Below are 21,380 nucleotides of genomic sequence, written 5' to 3' on the forward strand. Positions count from 1 at the left end.
CCACCAATAGTACTGCGCCGATGGCGCGGTCTCCAGCTGACAAGTACAATGTAAGGGTTTCGCCAGGAAGTGGAGCTGTGAGCGCGGGCAGCTTTATGAGACATTCTTTTATCTCAGTGAAAGCTTGCTCAGCCTCAGGCGTCCACTTGAATTGGCTCTTCTTCAAGCAGTTCCTCAAAGTGTTAACGAATGGAGTAGATTTGCTGGCGTGGTTCGCTAGGAACCTGTTGATTGACACCAATCTACCATTCAGCTTCTGAACCTCTTTCATGGTGGATGGTGAAGGCATGTCAAGGATGGCTTCCACCTTTTCAGGGTTCACCTTGAAACCATCCTTAGTGACCATTACACCAAGAAATTTCCCCTCTTCCGCGCCGAAAGTACATTTGCTCGGGTTGAGCTTCATGTTAACTTCCGTTAGGCGCTGAAGAGTTTCCTCGATGTCCTTGAGCATTTGTCTCTCCTCCCTGCTCTTGATCACCAAATCATCAACGTAGACTTCTAGATTTCTTCCGATTTGTTCACTGAAAACCGAATCCATAAGTCTCTGATAGGTGGCGCCCGCATTCTTTAGACCAAAGGGCATTTTTGTGTAACAAAAAACACCCTTGTCGGTCCTGAAGGCCGTCTTGTCTTCGTCTTGTGGTGCCATTTGAATCTGGTGATAGCCTTTGTAGGCATCCAGGAAACACTTGAGCTTGAATGGCGCCACGGAGTCCACCTTTGCGTCGATGTTTGGGAGGGGGTAACAGTCTTTCGGACATGCTTTGTTGAGGTCCTTGAAGTCAATACACATCCTCCATGACCCGTTGCTTTTCTTTACCATCACAGGATTGGCTACCCACGTCTGGTATCGGATCGGGCGGATGATGTTTGCGCGCAACAGGTCCTCCACTTGCTCATTCATGGCCTTCGCCTTTTCATCCCCCATGATTCTCTTTTTCTGAGCAATTGGCTCCACCGACTTGAACGTGTTAAGAGAATGTTGCGCCAAGTCTCGCGGGACCCCAGTCATATCGGAGTGTTGCCACGCGAAGACCGACGTGTATTTTGTGAGCAACCTTTTCATTCTCAATCTCGTTTCGTCTGAAATGGTAGCGCCAATTGTGACCGTTTGCTCGGGGAATTTTGGGTTTAAAATCCACTTCTCTGGCGCATTGTCCGCCATTGGAAGTTTCATTCTCCCTTCCCGCGGCGTACTTGTCACTGCGCACAAATGATCGCGGTAAACAAATGTTACGCCTGTTGGTGTAGGGAACCCTAATGCGCCGTGCGCTGGCGACGGTACAGCATTAAACTGGGCAATCGTTCCCCTACCCAGGATCATATTGTGGCATGACGTGGTGGGCAAGACCAAGAAGTTGACAACTTCTGCTCGCTTGTGCTCATCATCCCCCATAGTTAGTTCAAACTGAATCTGGCCTAGGGGATGGATGATTTCATTTGAAACACCACAGATTGGTGCGTTCACAATTTCGAGCCGCGCTTGGTCTGCCGGGTCTAACTTTCTGAAACATTGCTCATACATAATGTCAGATTCGCTTCCAGTGTCCACCAGGACTTTTGACACTTCGTAATGAGCAATGTGTGTGGTGATGACGAGAGGACTGCTTATTGAAGGGCCTCCCCTGATTCTTGGGAAGATGACTTGCTGTTCGCGCCAATCCCCGTGGATTTGCGCGCTTCTCTTTTTTGACGTCTGCCCTTGTCGTCCCCCCTCAGCCACACAGATTCTTTTGTATTTCTTGCTGGCAGAGGCTCCTTCCGGTTGCTCATCTTCTATTCTTTGGTTTTTCACCAAGTGAGCCAGCCTGCCTGACTTTACATCCTTCTCGATCGCATCCTTTAAATGATGGCATGCGTCGGTGTTGTGGCCCGGGGACCTGTGAAATTCACAATATTTGCCACTGTTTTGCGGTCCCTTGTAGTGTAGTTGCTTGGGGGGCTTGAACTGGACATTCTCTGTACTTAACACATGTGAAGGTGTTTTAGTGAGGGGAGTCCATATTCTTGGCAGAGGTCTGCTAGGATCTCTGCCGCCCTCCCTCTTGTCACCCTCCCCGCGATTACGAACATCTTTTTGGGGCTGGGGTGAGCTTGGTTGCGCTTGTTTTTCTGCGGAAGAAAAACTTGTTGGCTGCAACCTGGACCATACAGAGTTCTGTTTGGCCCTCTTCTCCTTGCTGCGCGGTGATTCAGCCTGATGCGCTCTTTCTCTTGCCCTATCTTGGGAAATCTGTTTCTCGTTCCTCGCGAAAACTCGCGATGCCTCCATTAACTTGGCCCACGTGGTGGGCATACCATCTTTGCTTACAAGAGCTCGTCGTAATTGATCACTGCGCGCGCCTTGTATAAAGGCCACGCGCAGGAGTTGCTCGGTTATACCTCCGATTGCCAGGGACTCCTGATTGAAACGAGTGATGTAATCTTCAATCGTTTCATCATTCCTGCGTATGCAGTGCATGATGTCATCAGGATCGCGCGTGTGCCTGCGCTGCTGTACGAAGTGGGCTTGGAACTTTTCTAATAGTTCCTCGAACCCATCAATTTGCCCTGTCGGCAAGCTCTCGAACCATACCCGCGCTGCGCCCGTGAGGCAGCGAGCAAACATATGACACCATGTTGGCATCGTCCAGCTCTCTAGGTTTCCCGTGTTATAGAAACCTTGCAAAAAGTCATCTGCATCTGTTGTGCCATCATATTTGCCCAGACCACTTGGCATCTTGGTCTTGTGCTGGATGGGAGCCTGCGCGATGCGCGCAGTAAACTTTGAGTGTTTTACCAGGATGGCTGGTCTGTAGGGTGTGGTTACGTCCACTTGCCCTCTGACCGGTGGGCTGTACGGCATGTGCAGATCCAGATCTGCTCTGGCTCCAGGCGCCATGTTCACAGGCGCGCGGAGCTGTGAGCCTCCTGCATGAGTATCCCGCGTCTTCCTCATGCTATGCACTTCTTCATCACTGAACTCAGTGTGTGCAGTGTGAACAGAATGTCCTTCTTCCGGCGCGCGCGTCTTTTTTGTAGTCTGCTTATCAAACGCTTGCCTTTGTGTTTGGTCGGCTAGCTTCTTCTGTTTAACCATTTCAGTGTACTTTTCCATCAGACGCCGCTGCTCGTTTATGAGCCATTCATTCGGATCATTTGTTTCTTCTTCTGGACCCATTGGTCCTTTCAGTTTCGCGCCGGCCATATTTTGTAACGTGAGATCGTCTGGAGGAGTTTCAGTCTGGCCGTGAGGGGTTGTGACGAAGGGACGGCTGCTGGTGGTACGCGTAGAATCACGCGGAACCCTCAGAACCTGCTGTCCGTCGTTAACACCCTCACGTTCAATATCCTCCAGAGCTTGATCAACGTTACGAACGCCAGAAACCATGGTGAATGATTTTTTTGTAGATCTGATGAGATCTGATTGCCGATGTAACAGTGGATGGCGCCAATGAAGAAACGTGGATCTACTCACTGGTAGCAGATCTACTTTCCTCGGGTTTTATTATACTATTTCACCGATGGTTCTTCTAGATCTGTGTTCTTCCACCTACAAAATGAACAGCGCCGTTACTTACCCCTCAGAAAGGGACAGAGGGGTCCTCTTTGGGGTAACCCTCCGGCGTGAGAATCAGTATCTTGTGGAGAAGATAATAATAATGTGTGTCAGGGAATCTCAAGGGTATTGCTTAATAGCTTAATACCATCTGATTGTGAGACTGTGTTTGTATGTAACTGACTGTGAGTGAATGTAATTCAATATGATTGAATGTGAATATCACTGCCTGTAACTGTCAATGATTGAGTATGAATGTGTCATCAAAGTGGAGTTGATGTTGTATTTATAATGCTAGGGTTTCCACTGATTGGGCTCAACCTCGTTGGCCTCCTCCAATCGCACTGCGCCACGTGTCCTCTGGGACACCTGGCGCTTTCTCGTTGGTTGTAATCACGTGGCAACACATGTGTCATGCTGAGTTGTCGACCTTTCATTTGGCAGCTGTCAACATCAGCATATTCTTACTCCTTAAAAAGATGCCTTCAGGAAGGTTGTCTGACGTGCACAATCAAGGTTGCCCTAATCCTGATTTGGATAAGGACGAGGTTGATTATGCGCACGTGTGATATGCGCCCATCCTGAGGATGCGCGAGGTCTTCTCTTTATTCTCACGCGCAGATATTTCATGCGCAGATGTGATATGCACGAGCATGTGATATGCGCCGCGCGCCGATGCGCTGCGCGCATATGTGATGCGCGAGCATATGTGTGCCTGGGCAGATGTGATATGCACGAGCATGTGATATGCGCCGCGCGCGTATGTGATGCGCGAGCATATGTGTGCCTGGGCATATGATTCCTGAGCATGTTTTGTATGCGCCATGCGCATAGGTTTTGGCTTTGTGCCTTCATAATGTCTTTATCTTGTGGGTTGACCCGCCTTGCTCGGTGTTGAGGCGGGTACATACCTCTTCAGTTACTGCTAAACAATGTTTTAAACGTTGAGGCACTAACTAAATTATAAGTAGAATTCATGAAATATTCTATACTTTAATTTTTAAGACTTTCATATCCAACCAAGTTTCTTCTAATTATATTGAAAGTAACTCTAAACATGATAATCAGTACACTTAGTTCATGAAATAATGAGGTACGTGCCTGGCTATGCAAGTCCAAACCCCAGGTGTGCGGTTATTTACCAATATGCGAACAAGCTTGATCATATTATTATGTGAGATTGGTTATCATTAAACATGAGTGAAGAGTTCCATTGTTTATAAATATAGTTACAAATATTTTACAAAACAGTTATAGAACAATTTCTCCTATGTCCATATCAACACATGTTTAAACTATCTAGAACTAATCTGTATACGAAGACATGAGGAGGGGTTGTGGGCTACCTGCGGAAGTTTATGTGGTATTTCTAATGCTCAGCTTTGACAGTATACGATGGAGATGTTGAGTGGTGGTGTCGGTTTTGGTTATATAGTATGAAAATGGGTTGGTCGGAGATGATTAAAATGGTTACCGGAAAATAAAGTTGGTCATCTTAGATGATTGGTGGTGAGTAAGTGATGAGTGGTTTGAGGCAAGATATATATTTATAGCCAGTATTGTTGGAGCCAAAATATCTTATGAGACATGCATAATTGTTCAAGATATGGTCTCAACATATGATTACCTGATTTCATCTGGTTGCTTAACCAATTGGAAGAAATTTGTTGTGATTTGAAGGTTCAGACTTCAGAGAAAAGAAAAATGGAGAAGGAAGATAATAATTGCATATTTTGGTCAAATTAATTGAGTGTACTGGTTTGAACCCTCCACCACATAAAAATAATTTTACTTTATTATTATTATTATTAATTGTTTGTTTGTTTTTCCCTCTATGTTTTGGTTTATTTATTTTCTTATTTTCTGTTATGACTTTTATTTTATAATTATTAGAGTATTGTGGGTAACGTATATATGTATGTTAGAGTTTAAATTTGAAAGAAAACTAGTTCTTTAGTGATTAATTATTTCTTTATTATTACTTGCATAGCAATAGAATTATACCTATATTTGTTTACGTAAACTTTTTATATGTACTCATATATACTTCTTGTTGTTATTATTATTATTTTATTGTTATTATTATCTATTGTTATAGCGGTTATTTCAGTCTACCACCAATCGTCCACCACCATCATCGTCCACTACCACTATTACTGTCCACCACCACCCACTACCACAGTTCGTACACCACCACCAATTATTTTAGCATTCTACGGACGTTTAAAACAAACAATATTCTTCTTGCAAACTACAGAGGTTTTGTCCACATGTTATTCTACAGATGTTTGCAGATGTGGTTCGCAGACTGTAGACATTTTTACCTCTAAAAAACAAGCAATTCATAAGTTCCAAACAAAATTTTGAGGCATATTTAAGTTTGTTAATTAAATTATATTGATATTTCATGTAGGTCCCAGCTAATTTAATTTTTGTATTTTAATATTTCATGGGGGCCCTAACTATTCTATTTTGTATTTTATTGCGTAATTTCGCATGTAATTAAATTAAAGGAATATGTTCACCACTATCAATTCCATTCCATCAATGTGTTACTCGTTTTCAAACAGCTTTTGAGTTTCTAATTTAAACGACTCACACCACACCATTAACACATCCGCCGGAATGTCGCCTGCATCAATATTCAGTTTTCTATCCCTCTTTCTTTCGATCATCATTCCCGTATCCTTCCAATCCGACCCACGTCGAATCCTTCTCAAATTCAAAACAAATTTATCAAGTTCAAACACCCAACTTCTTACAACATGGAACGAGAACAACCCCGTTTGCGACTTCACCGGAATCACCTGCGACAACAAGAACACCGTCATAGGAATCAACCTTTCAGAACAAAAACTTGCCGGAACTGTTGATTTTGATTCCATCTGCTCTCTCCAATCACTCCAAACACTTTCAATCGGAGACAACCTTTTGCATGGTACCATCAGTTCTAACATATCACACTGCACAAATCTGCAGCATCTTTATCTCGGAAACAATTCTTTCTCTGGAAAGTTTCCATGGAAATCACTTAACAAACTTACTAACCTCACGTACTTACGATTAGCATACAACCCTTTTAATAAAACCCAATTTCCCTTGGAAATTTTAATGCTTAGGAAGCTGCAAGTTTTAGATCTTGCGAACTGCAGCATCCAGGGGGCAATTCCCGACGAAATCGGAAAGCTCAAGTCGTTACAAGACCTCGAGCTTTCCTGTAATTACCTGGTCGGAGAAATCCCGATGGGGATTACGAAGCTAGAGAATCTTCTATTCCTCGACCTTTACAGTAATCGCCTCACCGGGATTCTTCCTATAGGGTTCGGAAATCTGGTTTTGCTTCGGGAGCTTGATGTTTCTAATAACAGTCTTGAAGGCGACATTTCTGAGTTAAGAAGGATGAGTCATATGGAGTTTTTACTATTGTATGAGAATAAGTTTTCCGGTGTAGTTCCGGTGGAGTTTGGCGAATTCAGGTTTCTACAAGAGTTTTCAATATATCGTAACAAGTTCACCGGAGAGTTACCAAAGAAGATAGGGTCGTTTTCGGATTTTCTTTACACTGATGCATCAGAAAATTTCTTGACCGGTTCATTTCCACCATATATGTGCAAAAATGGGAAACTTTTTGGTATTTTGATGCTCCAAAACAATTTCACCGGTGAGTTGCCGGAGACTTATGCGAACTGTTCGTCATTGACACGATTAAGAGTCAGCAATAACTCACTTTCTGGTAGAATCCCAGATGGGATTTGGAGTTTGCCTCGTTTAGAAATGATCGATCTTGCGATGAACCAGTTCGAGGGTGAAGTCACACCGAATATTGGTGAAGCTGATTCATTAGCACAACTTTATTTATACAACAATCGTTTTTCCGGTGAGTTACCTGAGGAAATATCAAAAGTTTCGTCTTTGGTGGAAATCGAGTTGATGTATAATCAGTTCTCCGGTAGGATTCCAACAAGAATTGGGGACTTGAAGAACCTCAACAGTCTTCATTTGGAAGGTAATTTGTTTTCCGGTAGTATCCCAGAGTCTCTTGGTTCATGTGTATCTCTTAACGATATAAACCTCGCGGAAAATTCCCTTTCAGGGAACATTCCAGCGAGTCTTGGTTCTTTAACGGATTTGAACTCCCTAAACATGTCCGGTAACAAACTGTCTGGTGTAATTCCAACGAGTTTGTCATCGCCGAAGCTAAGCCTTATTGATTTGTCAAATAATATGTTGACTGGGCGGGTGCCAGAGTCTTTATTGGCGGAGGCATACGATGATGGTTTTCGCGGGAATCCAAGGTTATGTGCAGATAAGAAGAGTAAAAGTCTCCGGCATTGTTCCCTGGATTCTAGACGCTCCAACAGGCTAGGGGTTGCGAGATATTTCTTCATCGCTGGTGCGCTCCTGTTGGTGTTGTCGGTAGCGTACTTTCTCATCGTAAAGTCGAGGGCAAAAGATTGTAGCAATCTAACGGTAAATGAGTTTCATGGCATTAGTTTTGATAAACAGGAGTTACTAGGATCTCTCAAACCCAACAATTTGATCGGAAAAGGTGGTTCTGGACAAGTGTATAAAGTCGAGTTAAGGTGCGGGATGAAGTTGGCTGTGAAACATATGTGGAGGTCCGGTATGGAGTTCGATGGCCATAGAAGTTACTCTAGTAGTGCAAAAATAATACCAAAACAGAAAAGTCGATGGCCAGAGTATGATGCTGAGGTGGCTACTTTGAGCTCGATTCAACATGTAAACGTGGTGAAGTTGTATTGTAGCATTACGCATGACAATTCGAAACTACTTGTTTACGAGTACATGCCTAATGGTAGTTTATGGGATCAATTACATACATATCAAACAAATGAAATGCATTGGAATGTTCGATACAAAATTGCAATGGGGGCCGCAAAGGGATTGAAGTATCTACATCACGGATGCGATCGACCTGTGATACACCGAGATGTGAAATCAAGTAACATTTTGTTGGATGAGGAAATGAAGCCAAAAATAGCTGACTTCGGGCTTGCAAAGACTATGCAAACAAATAAGGTTGCAATTTCATCACAAGTTATAGCAGGAACATATGGTTACATTGCTCCTGGTAAGTATTTACCACTCGGACCTATTTTTCTTGAAATATTAATAGCTGTTATCATTTGAACTTGTAGAATATGGAAACACTTGTAATGTTACTGAGAAAAGTGACATTTATAGCTTTGGCGTTGTCTTGATGGAATTGGTAACCCGGAGAAAGCCAATAGAACCCGAGTTTGGGGAAAATAAAGAGATAGTATGTTGGGCTCATGATGAAATGAGGATAAAGGGCAACGTGATTAGGTTGGTTGACCCAAATATTTCAAATGAGTCAAAGAGAGACGCAATGAAGGTGTTGACCATTGCAATACGTTGCACCATGCAGTTACCTGCAAAAAGACCGTCAATGAGGGTAGTCGTGCAAATGCTGGAACATATCAAGTCACGTTCACCTGTCGATATAGTCATCGAAAATATTACCAAGGACTAAAATTTGTTGCCCAAAACATGGGTTTATGTAAAGGTAAACTCTGTAAAATAAATATATTATAGCGAAGTTCCTAAAAATAAGATGCACTTTTTCAACTCCCTCAAAATAAACATGTAATTTCAGTACGATTCTTATTAGTTCAAGTGTTTGTTACCTGAGTTATGCAATTCTTCAAATGATATAGTGAAGAGAAATTTATATTCTCAAAGTTTTTCTAAATTGTATAGAAAACTTCATCTCGGGAAACTTGGATAAAGATTTTGAGAACGCTTGCCGATGTATGTGAGAAGAAATTTCATGCTACTTGAGACATATTATTCTGTTACAAGTGTTTAGGAAAAAGAGTTCTATGCTAATATAGGTATTTTGATTCTTCAAGATAATTTCAGTTATCCTTATTTAATATCAAGATAATTTCAGTCACAAAAGCATTCGAAGACAAATTATCTGTTTGGAAAGCAAAATAACTCTATTAAATCGATTCTAAGCAGCCTACCTTTGTAAGATTTTTTTGAGGTGGCGACCCGGAAAGGAAAACAATCAATTGGGTAGCATGGGATAAGGTAATAGCGCCTAAGGAACAAGGAGGGTTGGGGTTCGGGTCATCAAAGAAAATGAATATGGTGGTGGAGGCTAAGGATTGAAGATAATGGGTTATAGGGAATTATGTGATAAAAGCAATACTAGAACGTCAAGATCATGCGAGTCGATCCAAAAAAAAAAGTGGTATTCCCGGAACGTGGGCTAAAAATGCAAAAACTAGTTTTCATGACTTCATTTTGGACTTACAGAACTTCATAAAAGGAGTTACTAGAAACGGGCAAAAAGTTTGTTTTTGGTTTGTTAATTGTATTTAGTTAGGGTTTTAGCCCATTTGGTTAGATAGAGCCCATGGGCCTTTTATGGGCTGTTAGCTAGGGTTTAGTTGTGTATATATAGGTGTAGTGGCTTATGTATTACACACACCTTCAAGTAATAAACATTACTTTCACTACAACCATCTTCTTTACATGGTATCAGAGCTACGGCTCTCGATCCAAACCCTAGCTGCGATCTGACCCGAACCTGAGTCTGACCAGCCGTCACCAGCAGCCTTCAGATCTGAAACAAGCTCCTGCCTTGTTGTTCTGTCCGAGCACTGTTCACGCGAGCACTGTTCACCGGTACTGTTCAATGCCGGGGAACTACTGTTCACTGACGAGCACTGTTCACGCGAAATCACTGTTCACCGGTACTGTTCATCGCCGGAAACACTGTTCACTGCCGGGATTCTGTTCACTGCCGGAAAGTTACTGTTTGCTGCCGGAATTACTGTTCGCTGCCGGAAAGTTACTGTTCGCTGCCGGAATTACTGTTCGCTGCCGGGATTAACTGTTCACGACGAGTAACTGTTTACGCCGGAATCTGTTCCTGCCCTCCACCCGCACTTGTTACTGTTCACAGTCAATTTTCAGTTTCGTGTATCACTATGGGCGAAAATACATACATGTATACATTTACTAAAGAGGAGCATGATCTTATTCAACGGTTTCTTACCTCCCAGTTGCCTCATCCTCAAACCAGCTCGGCACATTCAGCTTAACCTTCTAGCCTTGACTTATCATGGGTGATTGATTCTGGAGCCACACATCACATGACTGGGAATCGGGGTATTTTTTCTAGTCTTCAAAATGTTTCCCATGCACCAGTACGTCTTGCCGATGGATCTTCATGTCCCGTTCTCGGCATAGGATCCATCAGTAACTCGGAAAATCTAAAACTGTCTTCTATCCTATTTGTTCCTAAATTTCCTACCAGTCTTTGTTCAGTGAGTCAGATTACCAAACAAAACAACTGTTCTGTGACCTTTTACCCAACTCACTGCGTTTTTCATGAACTAGGAACAAATCGGGTAATTGGTACTGGTTTTGAATCAGGAGGTCTCTATCGTATATCCCCGTTTTCGCATCCTGTAGCAAACTTATGTGATTCCGCTGTCAGGGAGGCTCACTGTCGGTTAGGTCATCCCTCTACAGCAGTTCTGAGGCAAATGCGACCAGATTTACCACTTTCGTCTTTTAATTTTCATTGTGAGTCGTGTCAACTTGGTAAACATACCAGGCGTCCCTATCCCCCTAGGGTGCCCAATCGAGTCAGTTCTTGTTTTGAACTGTTGCATTCTGATGTATGGGGTCCTTGCCCTATCAAATCTACGTTGGGTTTTGAATATTTTATTACCTTTATTGATGACTATTCTCGCACTACTTGGGTTTATTTATTGAAATCTCGTAGTGAGGTATTTTCCATATTTCGAGAATTTAATGCTTATGTTCAAAACCAATTTAACACCACCATTAAAACTTTACGATCTGATAATGCTAAAGAATATTTTTCCACTGACTTTTCTTCATACTTAAAAAACCAACGGCATTATTCATGAATCATCGTGTGCTTATACATCTCAACAAAATGGTGTGTCCGAACGCAAAAATCGTCACATATTGGATGTTGCTCGCACAATCATGATCCAATCACGTGTTCCTCATCGTTTTTGGGGAGATGCCGTTCTCACTGCCACATATCTGATTAACCGCATGCCCTCAACCGTTCTTCATGGTAAAAGACCGTTTTCTATACTATTTCCCAACGATGATCCATTTCCTCTCGCACCTAAAGTATTTGGTTGTGTCGCCTATGTTCATGACCATAGTCCAAAAACCATCAAACTTGATCCTCGAGCCATTCGTTGTGTCTTTCTTGGTTACTCACGGGTTCAAAAAGGGTATCGATGCTATAGCCCATCACTTCACCGATACTTTACCAGTGCCGATGTCACTTTTCACGAGTCTCCTTACTTTCCCGAGTGTTCCACTCCTGTTTCTGACCTGTTTCCCGACCTCGATATACCCACATCTCCCTTCATCCCCACCATTCCTGTGTCAATTCCTTTTACCGATCCAATCTCTACTGATTCTGACCCACCGACAGAATCTCCGCCACTGCTTTTCACATATGCTAGGCGGGCTAGGGGTCAAACATCAGCGACTCTTGATTCACAACCTGGCCACGACCCCGAAATACCCTCCGATACTCCGCCTACATCTGAGCAATCCACACCTCTCACTACTACATCTTTACCCGATCCACCAACCTCTGACACACCTGTTTATGATCCTCCTGGTGCCCCACTTCCCGATATACCTATTTCCTTTCGCAAGGAACCCCGGACATGTACTCGTTACCCAATTCAGGACTATGTTGCCTACACCCACCTATCTCCTGAATCTCATGTGTACACCACTACCCTTGATTCCTACCCGATTCCCAAAAATGTGACGAGCGCTCTCGCTCACCCAGGATGGAGACAGGCTATGGAAGATGAAATCGGGGCTCTAAAGTCCAATCATACATGGGATCTTGAAACACTTCCTAAAGGGAAGCGTATTGTTGGTTGTCGTTGGGTGTTTACGGTTAAACTACACCCGGATGGCTCCCTACACCGCTTAAAGGCTCGGTTGGTTGCAAAAGGGTATTCTCAGGCATATGGCATTGATTACGATGAAACTTTCTCTCCGGTTGCTAAAATGCCATCTGTCCGTATTTGCATCGCTCTTGCTGCCATTAATCATTGGCCGCTCTACCAGCTTGATGTCAAGAACGCCTTTCTTAATGGTGTTCTTGAGGAGGAGGTATATATGGAGCAGCCCCCAGGGTTCGTCGTTGAGGAGGAGGCCTCGAAAGTTTGTAGACTACGTCGTTCTCTATATGGTCTTAAACAGTCTCCCAGAGCATGGTTTGGTCGATTCTCTAGTGTTATGGGACAGTTTGGGATGACGCGGAGTGCCTACGATCACTCTGTCTTCTTTAGACACCAGAAAGGGAAGAGGATTATCGTAGTTGTTTATGTGGATGACATTATAATCACAGGTGATGACGAGGTCGGGATTTCCGAACTCAAGCAGTTTCTTCAGTCTCAGTTTCAGGTAAGCGACTTAGGTCGACTGAGGTATTTCCTTGGCATAGAAGTATCCCGCTCTCCACAAGGAATACTTCTCTCCCAACGAAAGTATGTTCTTGATATGTTAACTGAATGTGGCTTACTGGGTTGTAAACCTGTTGATACACCAATGCTTCCTACAAAGAAACTCCTCCCAAAGGAAGGAGATCCAATGAAAGATCCTGAGCGATACAGACGGCTGGTTGGTAAACTTAATTATTTAACCGTCACACGACCGGATATCTCCTTTACTGTCAGTGTTCTGAGCCAATTTATGGCTACACCATACACCGGTCACTGGGATGCTGCCCTTCGTGTCTTAAGATATCTTAAGACCTCACCTGGCTTGGGTATATTATACTCTGATCAGGGTCATTGTCGTGTAGGTGCCTTCACAGAAGAAGGAGATGGTCGAATATCAGGGTTCTCAGATGCAGATTGGGCAGGTTGTCCAATTTCTCGACGATCTACCACCGGATATTGTGTGTTTGTTGGGGGAAACCTTGTATCATGGAAGAGTAAGAAGCAACACACGGTCTCCCGGTCGAGTGCCGAATCAGAATATAGAGCCATGGCAGATGTAACATCAGAGATGACATGGGTTCGTCGTCTTCTCAGAGAGCTCGGGGTTGTTTCTAATGACTTGATGAGGCTATACTGTGATAATCAGTCAGCTATTCACATAGCCAAGAATCAAGTATTTCATGAGAGGACAAAACATATTGAGGTCGACTGCCACCTTATCAGAGATCGAGTAGTAGGCACACAAATTGATCCTCCTTCCATTCAACCAGTTCATGTGAAGACAAATTTTCAGCTAGCAGACATTCTAACTAAACCGCTCCGGAAAGCTCAGATAGATTTTATTTGTAACAAGTTGGGCATGATTAACATCTATGCTCCAACTTGAGGAGGAGTGTTAATTGTATTTAGTTAGGGTTTTAGCCCATTTGGTTAGATAGAGCCCATGGGCCTTTTATGGGCTGTTAGCTAGGGTTTAGTTGTGTATATATAGGTGTAGTGGCTTATGTATTACACACACCTTCAAGTAATAAACATTACTTTCACTACAACCATCTTCTTTACATGGTTGATGTATGGTTGGACTCGGAGCCATTAAAGTCCAAGTTTTGTCTTTTGTTTGTCATTACATGGCATAAAGATAGCAAAGTGGCAGATTGTTATTGAAGGATAGGCGATTCACTATTGGGGGGGCATGGGTTTGTATCCCACAAAGTCCCGATGAGAGAAACGAACGACATATATCATACATAGTTGTCAATAGCGAATAGCGGTAAATAGTGACAGGTCACCTATATGCTACGTAGCGAATAACGGTAAATAGCGGCCGCTATTTCATATTTAGCGATAAAGGAGTAGAAATTTTTAAGCAAATAATTAGGGTTTATATTCACAAAATAAGCTTTTACGGTGGAGAACTTGTGGAAGGTGCAGCTGTTTGGTCGATAAACAAGCCTAAAAAATAAGTTTCTACAACATTTTATATTAAAAAATAAAATAAAAATAAAAAAAACCCTAAATATCGCTATAATCACGCTAAATGACCGATATTTAGTATATAGCGGCCTATAGCCGCATCGCTACGTAGCGCGCTATAGCGCCCGCTATCACCGCTATTGACAACTATGATATCATATATGCCAATCACTACTCGATCTGCTGCGTAAAGAAAACAAATGAGGAAGATGAAAGGTCTAATATTTATTGTGGGTTGTTGAAGAGTTTTAAGTTATTTTCCTTTCAACTTCTACTATTTATATTGTTTTTATGATTTCATTTATGTCAAGTCTTTTTGTATGCAAGTTTATAGTCCTGTAAGTATGGACCAAAAATGTAGTGGTTGTTGGGTTCGTAGGCCTTGTTGGCCCGGTTTATTATATGAAGTCAAAAGAGGAGACGGGTGTGGGCGGTCGGGCCCAAGCCCGGCCCGGTTTAGATTTCTTGCATAATAATTTACTAACCCTAGTTCAGTCTCTATATAAACAACATTATGTACTTGTAATATTGGTCACTCAATAAAGATATACCTAGTTGCCACCCGTGGACGTAGGTCAGTTTAGACCGAACCACGTTAAATCCTCGTGTTCGTTTATTGCTTTCGCGTTGTGTTCAGTTTCGTGTGTGCGTTTAATCCTAACAAGTGGTATCTAGAGCTTAGGTTCGGATCACACGAAGAACGCGCAGAACCCTCCCGTCGCCACCGCACCAGTAGGTCGATATACGGCAGCAAACAGTTCGTTTTAGGGTTCCGCCGGCAGACAACCGCCGCCGCCGCACTAATTTGTCTCAGCCGCAACCCGCGTGACGGTTGGAATTTGTTCAGGTTCGGTTTTATTTTCGAAAGCATTTTACCACCGCATAACCACCGTGTACCGTTGTTTAGTTGTGGGTCAGACACCGGAGTTTTTTGTAAGATATTGATTTTGAGGCCGAAGCTTAATCGATATTTTCTCACTAAGAGCGTGTGCTTGGTAGAGAGAGACGTGACCATGGTTAATTATATTTGTTCAAGTTGCAGCATACCTTTTGACCAATAGCCAGATTTGACCAAAATTCTTGATTCTTTTTTGTTTTAAAAGATCAATTTTTGTGTGGGCCAAGTTTTCTCTATTTAGGTTCGAAAGTTTTATCGGGCAGTTTAGCCGAGGCACAAGGACAAGATATTTTTTAACAGTTTCAACGAGTCAAGAACGAGCCAATCAAGATCCTATTTTTGTTGAAGAACAGTTGAAGTCGTTTAAAGAAACGGAAAACCAGTGCCAACCGCGTTTGTCAGGTTTATCGTTTCAGTTTAAAGTTTCGGTTTCTGATTTACAGTTCGTTATTCCGATGCACGTATAAATAGGTTGATTGTTTAACAGAGTTCAGTTGAACAGCCGTTAAGTTCAGACTCGTGCCATTGTTGTGTCTGTCTCTGTTTTTTTATCCAGTTTTTCGTTTTAGTCATTGTTATGGCAGAAGACGGAAAGTTTTCGATACAGAAGTTTGACGGACAGAAGTTCGGTTGGTGGAAGATGCAGATTGAGGCACTACTTTGTCAGAAAGACTTAGATGTAGTGCTTGAGGATGAAAAACCAGAAAAGTTGTCAGAAGCAGATTGGAAGAAGTTAGACAAGAAAGCTAGGGCTTGTATTACATTGTCGTTGTCGGAAGATGTGGCGTTTAACGTCATGAAAGAAACCACAGCCCGTGGTATGATGGACGCACTATCCAACATGTATGAGAAGCCTTTGGCAGCGAATAAAGTCTATCTTATCCGAGAGCTAGTGACAACAAGAATGAAAGAGGGTGGGTCAGTTACAACTCATATCAATAATCTTAATTCGATCTTGTCCCGCTTAGTGTCAGTTGACATTAAGTTTGATGATGAAGTTCAAGGCCTCTTGTTATTATCCTCTTTGCCCGACAGTTGGTCGCAAACAGTGACTGCAGTTTGTAGTTCGTCTACAAATATTACTTTCGATGGGATTCGAGATCTGATTCTGGGAGAAGATTCAAGACGCAGAAGTTCAGGTGAATCATCAGGCAATATGCTAGTCACAGAAGGTAGAGGTAGGGGAAAACAGCGAGGCAGTGGGAGCAGGAAGAGGAGTCAGTCTAAGACTCGTAAGGATATTGAATGTTGGGGTTGTAAAGAGAAAGGACACTTCAGGAATCAGTGTCCGAATGGTAAGAAAGAGGTGAACGTTACAGAAGACGACACAGATGACGGGGTCAGTAGTGATGAGGCTTTGGTTTGTAGTGTTGAGAGTAGCGTTGATGCTTGGGTGATGGATTCTGGTGCATCGTTTCATGCCACTCACTGTAGTGAAACGATGAAGAATCTTAAATTTGGGGATTTTGGAAAGGTTCGACTAGCGAATGATGATATTTTAGAGGTTACGGGTATGGGAGATGTTGATTTGATAACTTCAGCCGGTACTTCTTGGACTTTGAAAGACGTGAGGGTTATTCCAAGTTTGAAGAAACGTTTGATTTCAGTTGGCAGTTGGATGACCAAGGGCACGATGTTAAGTTCGGGAATGGGCAGTGGAAAGTAGTCAAAGGGAATCTCGTGGTTGCTCGTGGCAAGAAAATGGGTTCGTTGTATATGGTCGATATGTCACCGAAAGGAGTGCATCCAGTTTTGGTGAAAGACAAAGTCCGGTTCACAGAATCTCGTGGGCAGAAGAAGGTTCGTTTTGCAAGTAACAAACCCAGAGCCAAAGTGAAGATTCAGGATGAACGAGCTAGGAAGGTTAAATCAGTTGGGGGACATCGTGACAGTGGGAGCACAGGTCGTGTTTCAGTTACAGTTCCAGGTCGACAGTGGATTAAGAAAACCAGTATTCCAGCTGTAAAAGTCTCTCCAGTGAATTACTTGCTGAATATGGAGAGTGTTTGTTCTCAGGTTATCTCAGGATCCGGTAGTTCGTTACAGTGGGAGCCGGTAGGGACAGAGAACGGGTCAGGGGCAGCTTCAGCCATGACTGACGTGTTGGAGCTCCGGGGAGCTTCAACGGGCCTTCAGGTTAATTGATGAGAAGCCGGTGGCAACTAGAAGAAGTTTAATGTTCAGATTACAGAAGTACAATCAGGAGTGCAGACGAGAGTACTCAAGGCCTCCGAGTGGGAGATTGTTGGGTTCGTAGGCCTTGTTGGCCCGGTTTATTATATGAAGTCAAAAGAGGAGACGGGTGTGGGCGGTCGGGCCCAAGCCCGGCCCGGTTTAGATTTCTTGCATAATAATTTACTAACCCTAGTTCAGTCTCTATATAAACAACATTATGTACTTGTAATATTGGTCACTCAATAAAGATATACCTAGTTGCCACCCGTCGACGTAGGTCAGTTTAGACCGAACCACGTTAAATCCTCGTGTTCGTTTACTGCTTTCGTGTCGTGTTCAGTTCCGTGTGTGCGTTTAATCCTAACAGTGGTGTTATTAAGTTTAATAAAAATACTTTGAGTAATCTCTTGTTCTTTGTGTGCCAACTGTTCTCTCCAACAATTGGTATCAGAGCGAAGATCCATATTTTGAAGGAGACGTGGTTTGCAAAACCACGGTCACAAGGTCGCTGACTTGATTGTGAAGATTCAAACACGTAAAGTATGGCCGGTGGGGTTGCTGGCGGTGCTCCACCACAGAATCAGATCGTTGTACATCAAAGGGAACCGAATACGTCATCCTTGACAGCTCCAAAATTGCCTGGTTCCAACTACAACACATGGATGATTATGATGGAGGTTCTACTTAATGCACAAGATCTATTGGAAGTGGTTGATCCTGATAATGAAGATGAAATAGATAACAAGAAAAATAAGATCGCTCGAGCCATGATTTATCAATCATTGCCAGAAAATATTTTGGCTCAAGTAGCCATAACACGTAGTGCTTGAGAGATTTGGGGGGCACTCCGGGTTAGGTATGTTGGTGCCGAGCGTGTGTAGCAAGCAAAGTTGCAGACTCTTAAGCGTGAGTTTGACCATTTAAAGATGGGTCAGGAGAGTCGGTCGAAGATTTTGCGGGTAAGTTATTCGAGATTATAAACAAGTTAATAATCTTGGAGAAACTTTGGAAGAAGCTACAGTTGTTAAAAACTACTCGATTCCATGCCGACCAGATTTATTGGAATCATGGCCACCATTGAACAAGTCACTGATTTAGCAAACAATGACTTTTGAAGACTGTTTGGCATGGTTAAAGGCATTTGAGGAGAGTAAAAAAGGAAATGAAGATATTGTCGAAAATAAGTTGATATTTATAAGGAATGACCAAGTGAAAGAAGATTTGATCATAGCCGTAAAGGTTCAGTTTTAGGTGTATGCTCGAATTATCAAGGACAAGGTAGAGGGTTCAGTCGAGGGCGTAGTCGCGGGTATGGTCGAGGACGTGGTCGATCAAATTATACCACCCAAAACCATGATGACCAGAACCATAATAACCAAAATGGCGATGAGACTAACCGGCGAGGTAAGAAGAAAATAACTTGTTATAGTTGTAACAATCTTGGGTAGTATTCGTGGAAGTGTACCAAGGCGCAACAGGTTGAATCCAATATAAATGAGACCAAGGAAGGACTAGCATTGATGATGATGGCGGTTCCTACAGAAATGATTTTACTTAGGTGCTGTTTGTTTTTTAGGAAAAATGTATGTAATCTACGGACCACATCTGCAAACATCTGTAGCAGAAGACGTGGACCAAACCTCTGTAGTCTGCAAGAAGAATGCTGTTTGTTTTTAACGTATGCAGACTGCTAAAATAAACTAAAATTTAAATAAACCTATTTTTAACTTAAAAAGGGCTTATTCAATTGCTCAATTCAAACCTAAACATATTCAAACCAAGTGCTCAATTCAAACCTAAACGTATTCAAACCAAGTGCTTAATTAAAACCTTAACATATCACAAATCGTTAACTTTTTTAAACGGTTTAGCTTTGTAATTTTGAAACAATATTTAGATGATAAAGCAAGATAATATGAACATATAAAGCAAGATAATAATGAGAAAGAACATAATCATAATTCGAACAAATACGCCACAAAGGCATTTCAACAAACACCTTGCATTCAAGAGCAAATTATAAAACATTTATTTTGGTCGACTATGATATTTTCCGAACAATTCCCAATATAACTGGGTTTTAGTAAGTCAAGAATGTACAATAATTCTTGACCTAATTTCAATACTAATAGTTAACACATAAAAAAGTCAGGCATATGTGAACATGAATCAATTGGAAATGAAAATGAATCAACCGAAATTAAAGCTGAACTTGAAATCGTAAAACGTACCTGGGAAGAAAGCGAACGGTGGAGTGGAGGAGAGAGCGACGGTGGGGTGAAGGAGAGGGCGGTGGTGGGTTGGAGGAGAGGGAAGCCGATGGGGTTTAATTTTTTTAAAGCGGTTAGTCCATGCATTCTAGGATGAGAGGACCCATAAACATTAAAAAAATGAAATGTCTTCTAAAAAACAAACGCATTCCAGACCCCTACATTTGCGCGTAGTCTGCATGACGCAGACAAAAGAGGAGAAGAAGGGCTTTTCTATGAAAACAAACAACACCTTAATGAAGAGAAGTCGTTGGAGATTGGGAACAGGTTGGAATGGCTGAATTTATTGTCCATCATGATGCTGAAAATCTGAGCCCGTCAACTACACTTCCAGAAACCGAAGCATGCCCGATGCTAAGCCTAGATCAAGAGGTTGATTCACAACCCATACGCCCACTTGATGTTCGGTTTATTTGTACATATTTATTTGGGTTAACGTATTTGTTTTACTCGTTTATTTTAGGAACTTTGGTACTTCATACATGTTTATTGTGTTTCAGGTCACAGGTACTTAACGCGCTTAATTTGGACCTGTATGAGCATGGAATGAAGACCCGGGATGTCCAGCACGCTTACCGAGGCAGTTAAACGAACTTGCTGAGAAAAGTTGCCCGTCGCGTAGCGCGATGGGTGTTTAAGGTGGGGCATCGCGCTACGCGATGCCCTGTAATTTAGACTGCATTGACTTTTGGTCCATCGCGTAGCGCGATGGACCAGGAGAGGAGGCCATCGCGCTATGCGATGGTCCCCAGAATCGTGAAAGTTAGGGTTTTATTATATAACACATTGGGACGGCCCTAGACGTGATTCTTCACCTTCCAGGCGATTTCCAGAGCAAAAGAGCAAGTCCCGATCATCCCCAATAATCTCTAAGTGTCCTACATGGCCTACCAGATCATAACCGAGGCCCGAGAGATGCCGATGCGCGGCTAGTTTCTTCGAGTCATACCCGGGATGTAGAGTATTGTATCTTTCAGTTTTTCTCATGTATTAAGAACGAATCGATTGTAACTATCTTTGATGTTAATCTATGAATATTGATGTCTAGTATTATTGTGCACAACGTCAGTTTAGGTTTATTTTAGTGTGCCAGTTGCTATGATAATTGCTTTAGGATTGTTTTGACTTGTTAATTGCAAGAAAGCATACGTTTGCCCTTAGTTGAGTCACACTGGCAGGGACTGTTTGATAACCAGTGCCGTGTGTTAGCGAGCGTGGATGCCTAAGGTTTAACCGGTTAGTCAGTCTGTAGTTGACACAAGATAGTTTATATGTTAAGTTGCATGAGTTTGCTGTTAGGTTACGTACTTGGATTCCCGGGTGTGATTTGCTTTGTTGATTGATTGAATCTTTGATTATTTGTTTAGCTATTATAAAACCGAACTGTTTGCTAGTGTGATCAGTACTTTAATTGAATTACTTCATAAGTTTAGAAATTGATTTCACTTCACACTGACCACATACTCCTGGTGGATACGATACCTGACTTACCCTAGCTGCTTAGGTTA

General features: G+C 42.5%; 1 protein-coding gene across 1 annotated transcript; it reads left to right on the forward strand.

Annotated features, from left to right (window-relative positions):
* The first annotated feature begins 6,144 nt into the window (after positions 1-6,144).
* On the forward strand, positions 6,145-9,056 carry LOC143559461 (receptor-like protein kinase 7). Its single transcript, XM_077048036.1, has 2 exons — positions 6,145-8,633; positions 8,701-9,056. Exons 1-2 carry the CDS (start codon positions 6,167-6,169, stop codon positions 9,054-9,056), a joined length of 2,823 nt encoding a protein of 940 aa, XP_076904151.1. The 5' UTR covers positions 6,145-6,166.
* The last annotated feature ends 12,324 nt before the right edge of the window (positions 9,057-21,380 follow it).

This window comes from Bidens hawaiensis, unplaced genomic scaffold (assembly GCF_021521415.1).
Source record: "Bidens hawaiensis isolate Kalapana, Puna unplaced genomic scaffold, B.hawaiensis_p1.1 tig00019922_1, whole genome shotgun sequence".
Classification (NCBI taxonomy): domain Eukaryota; kingdom Viridiplantae; phylum Streptophyta; class Magnoliopsida; order Asterales; family Asteraceae; genus Bidens; species Bidens hawaiensis.

Coding starts and splice junctions, on each gene's coding strand:
- LOC143559461 (XM_077048036.1), top strand. CDS start 6,167: ATGTCGCCTGCATCAATATTCAGTTTTCTATCCCTCTTTCTTTCGATC. Junction 8,634..8,700: donor ATATGGTTACATTGCTCCTG/GTAAGTATTTAC, acceptor TTGAACTTGTAG/AATATGGAAACACTTGTAAT.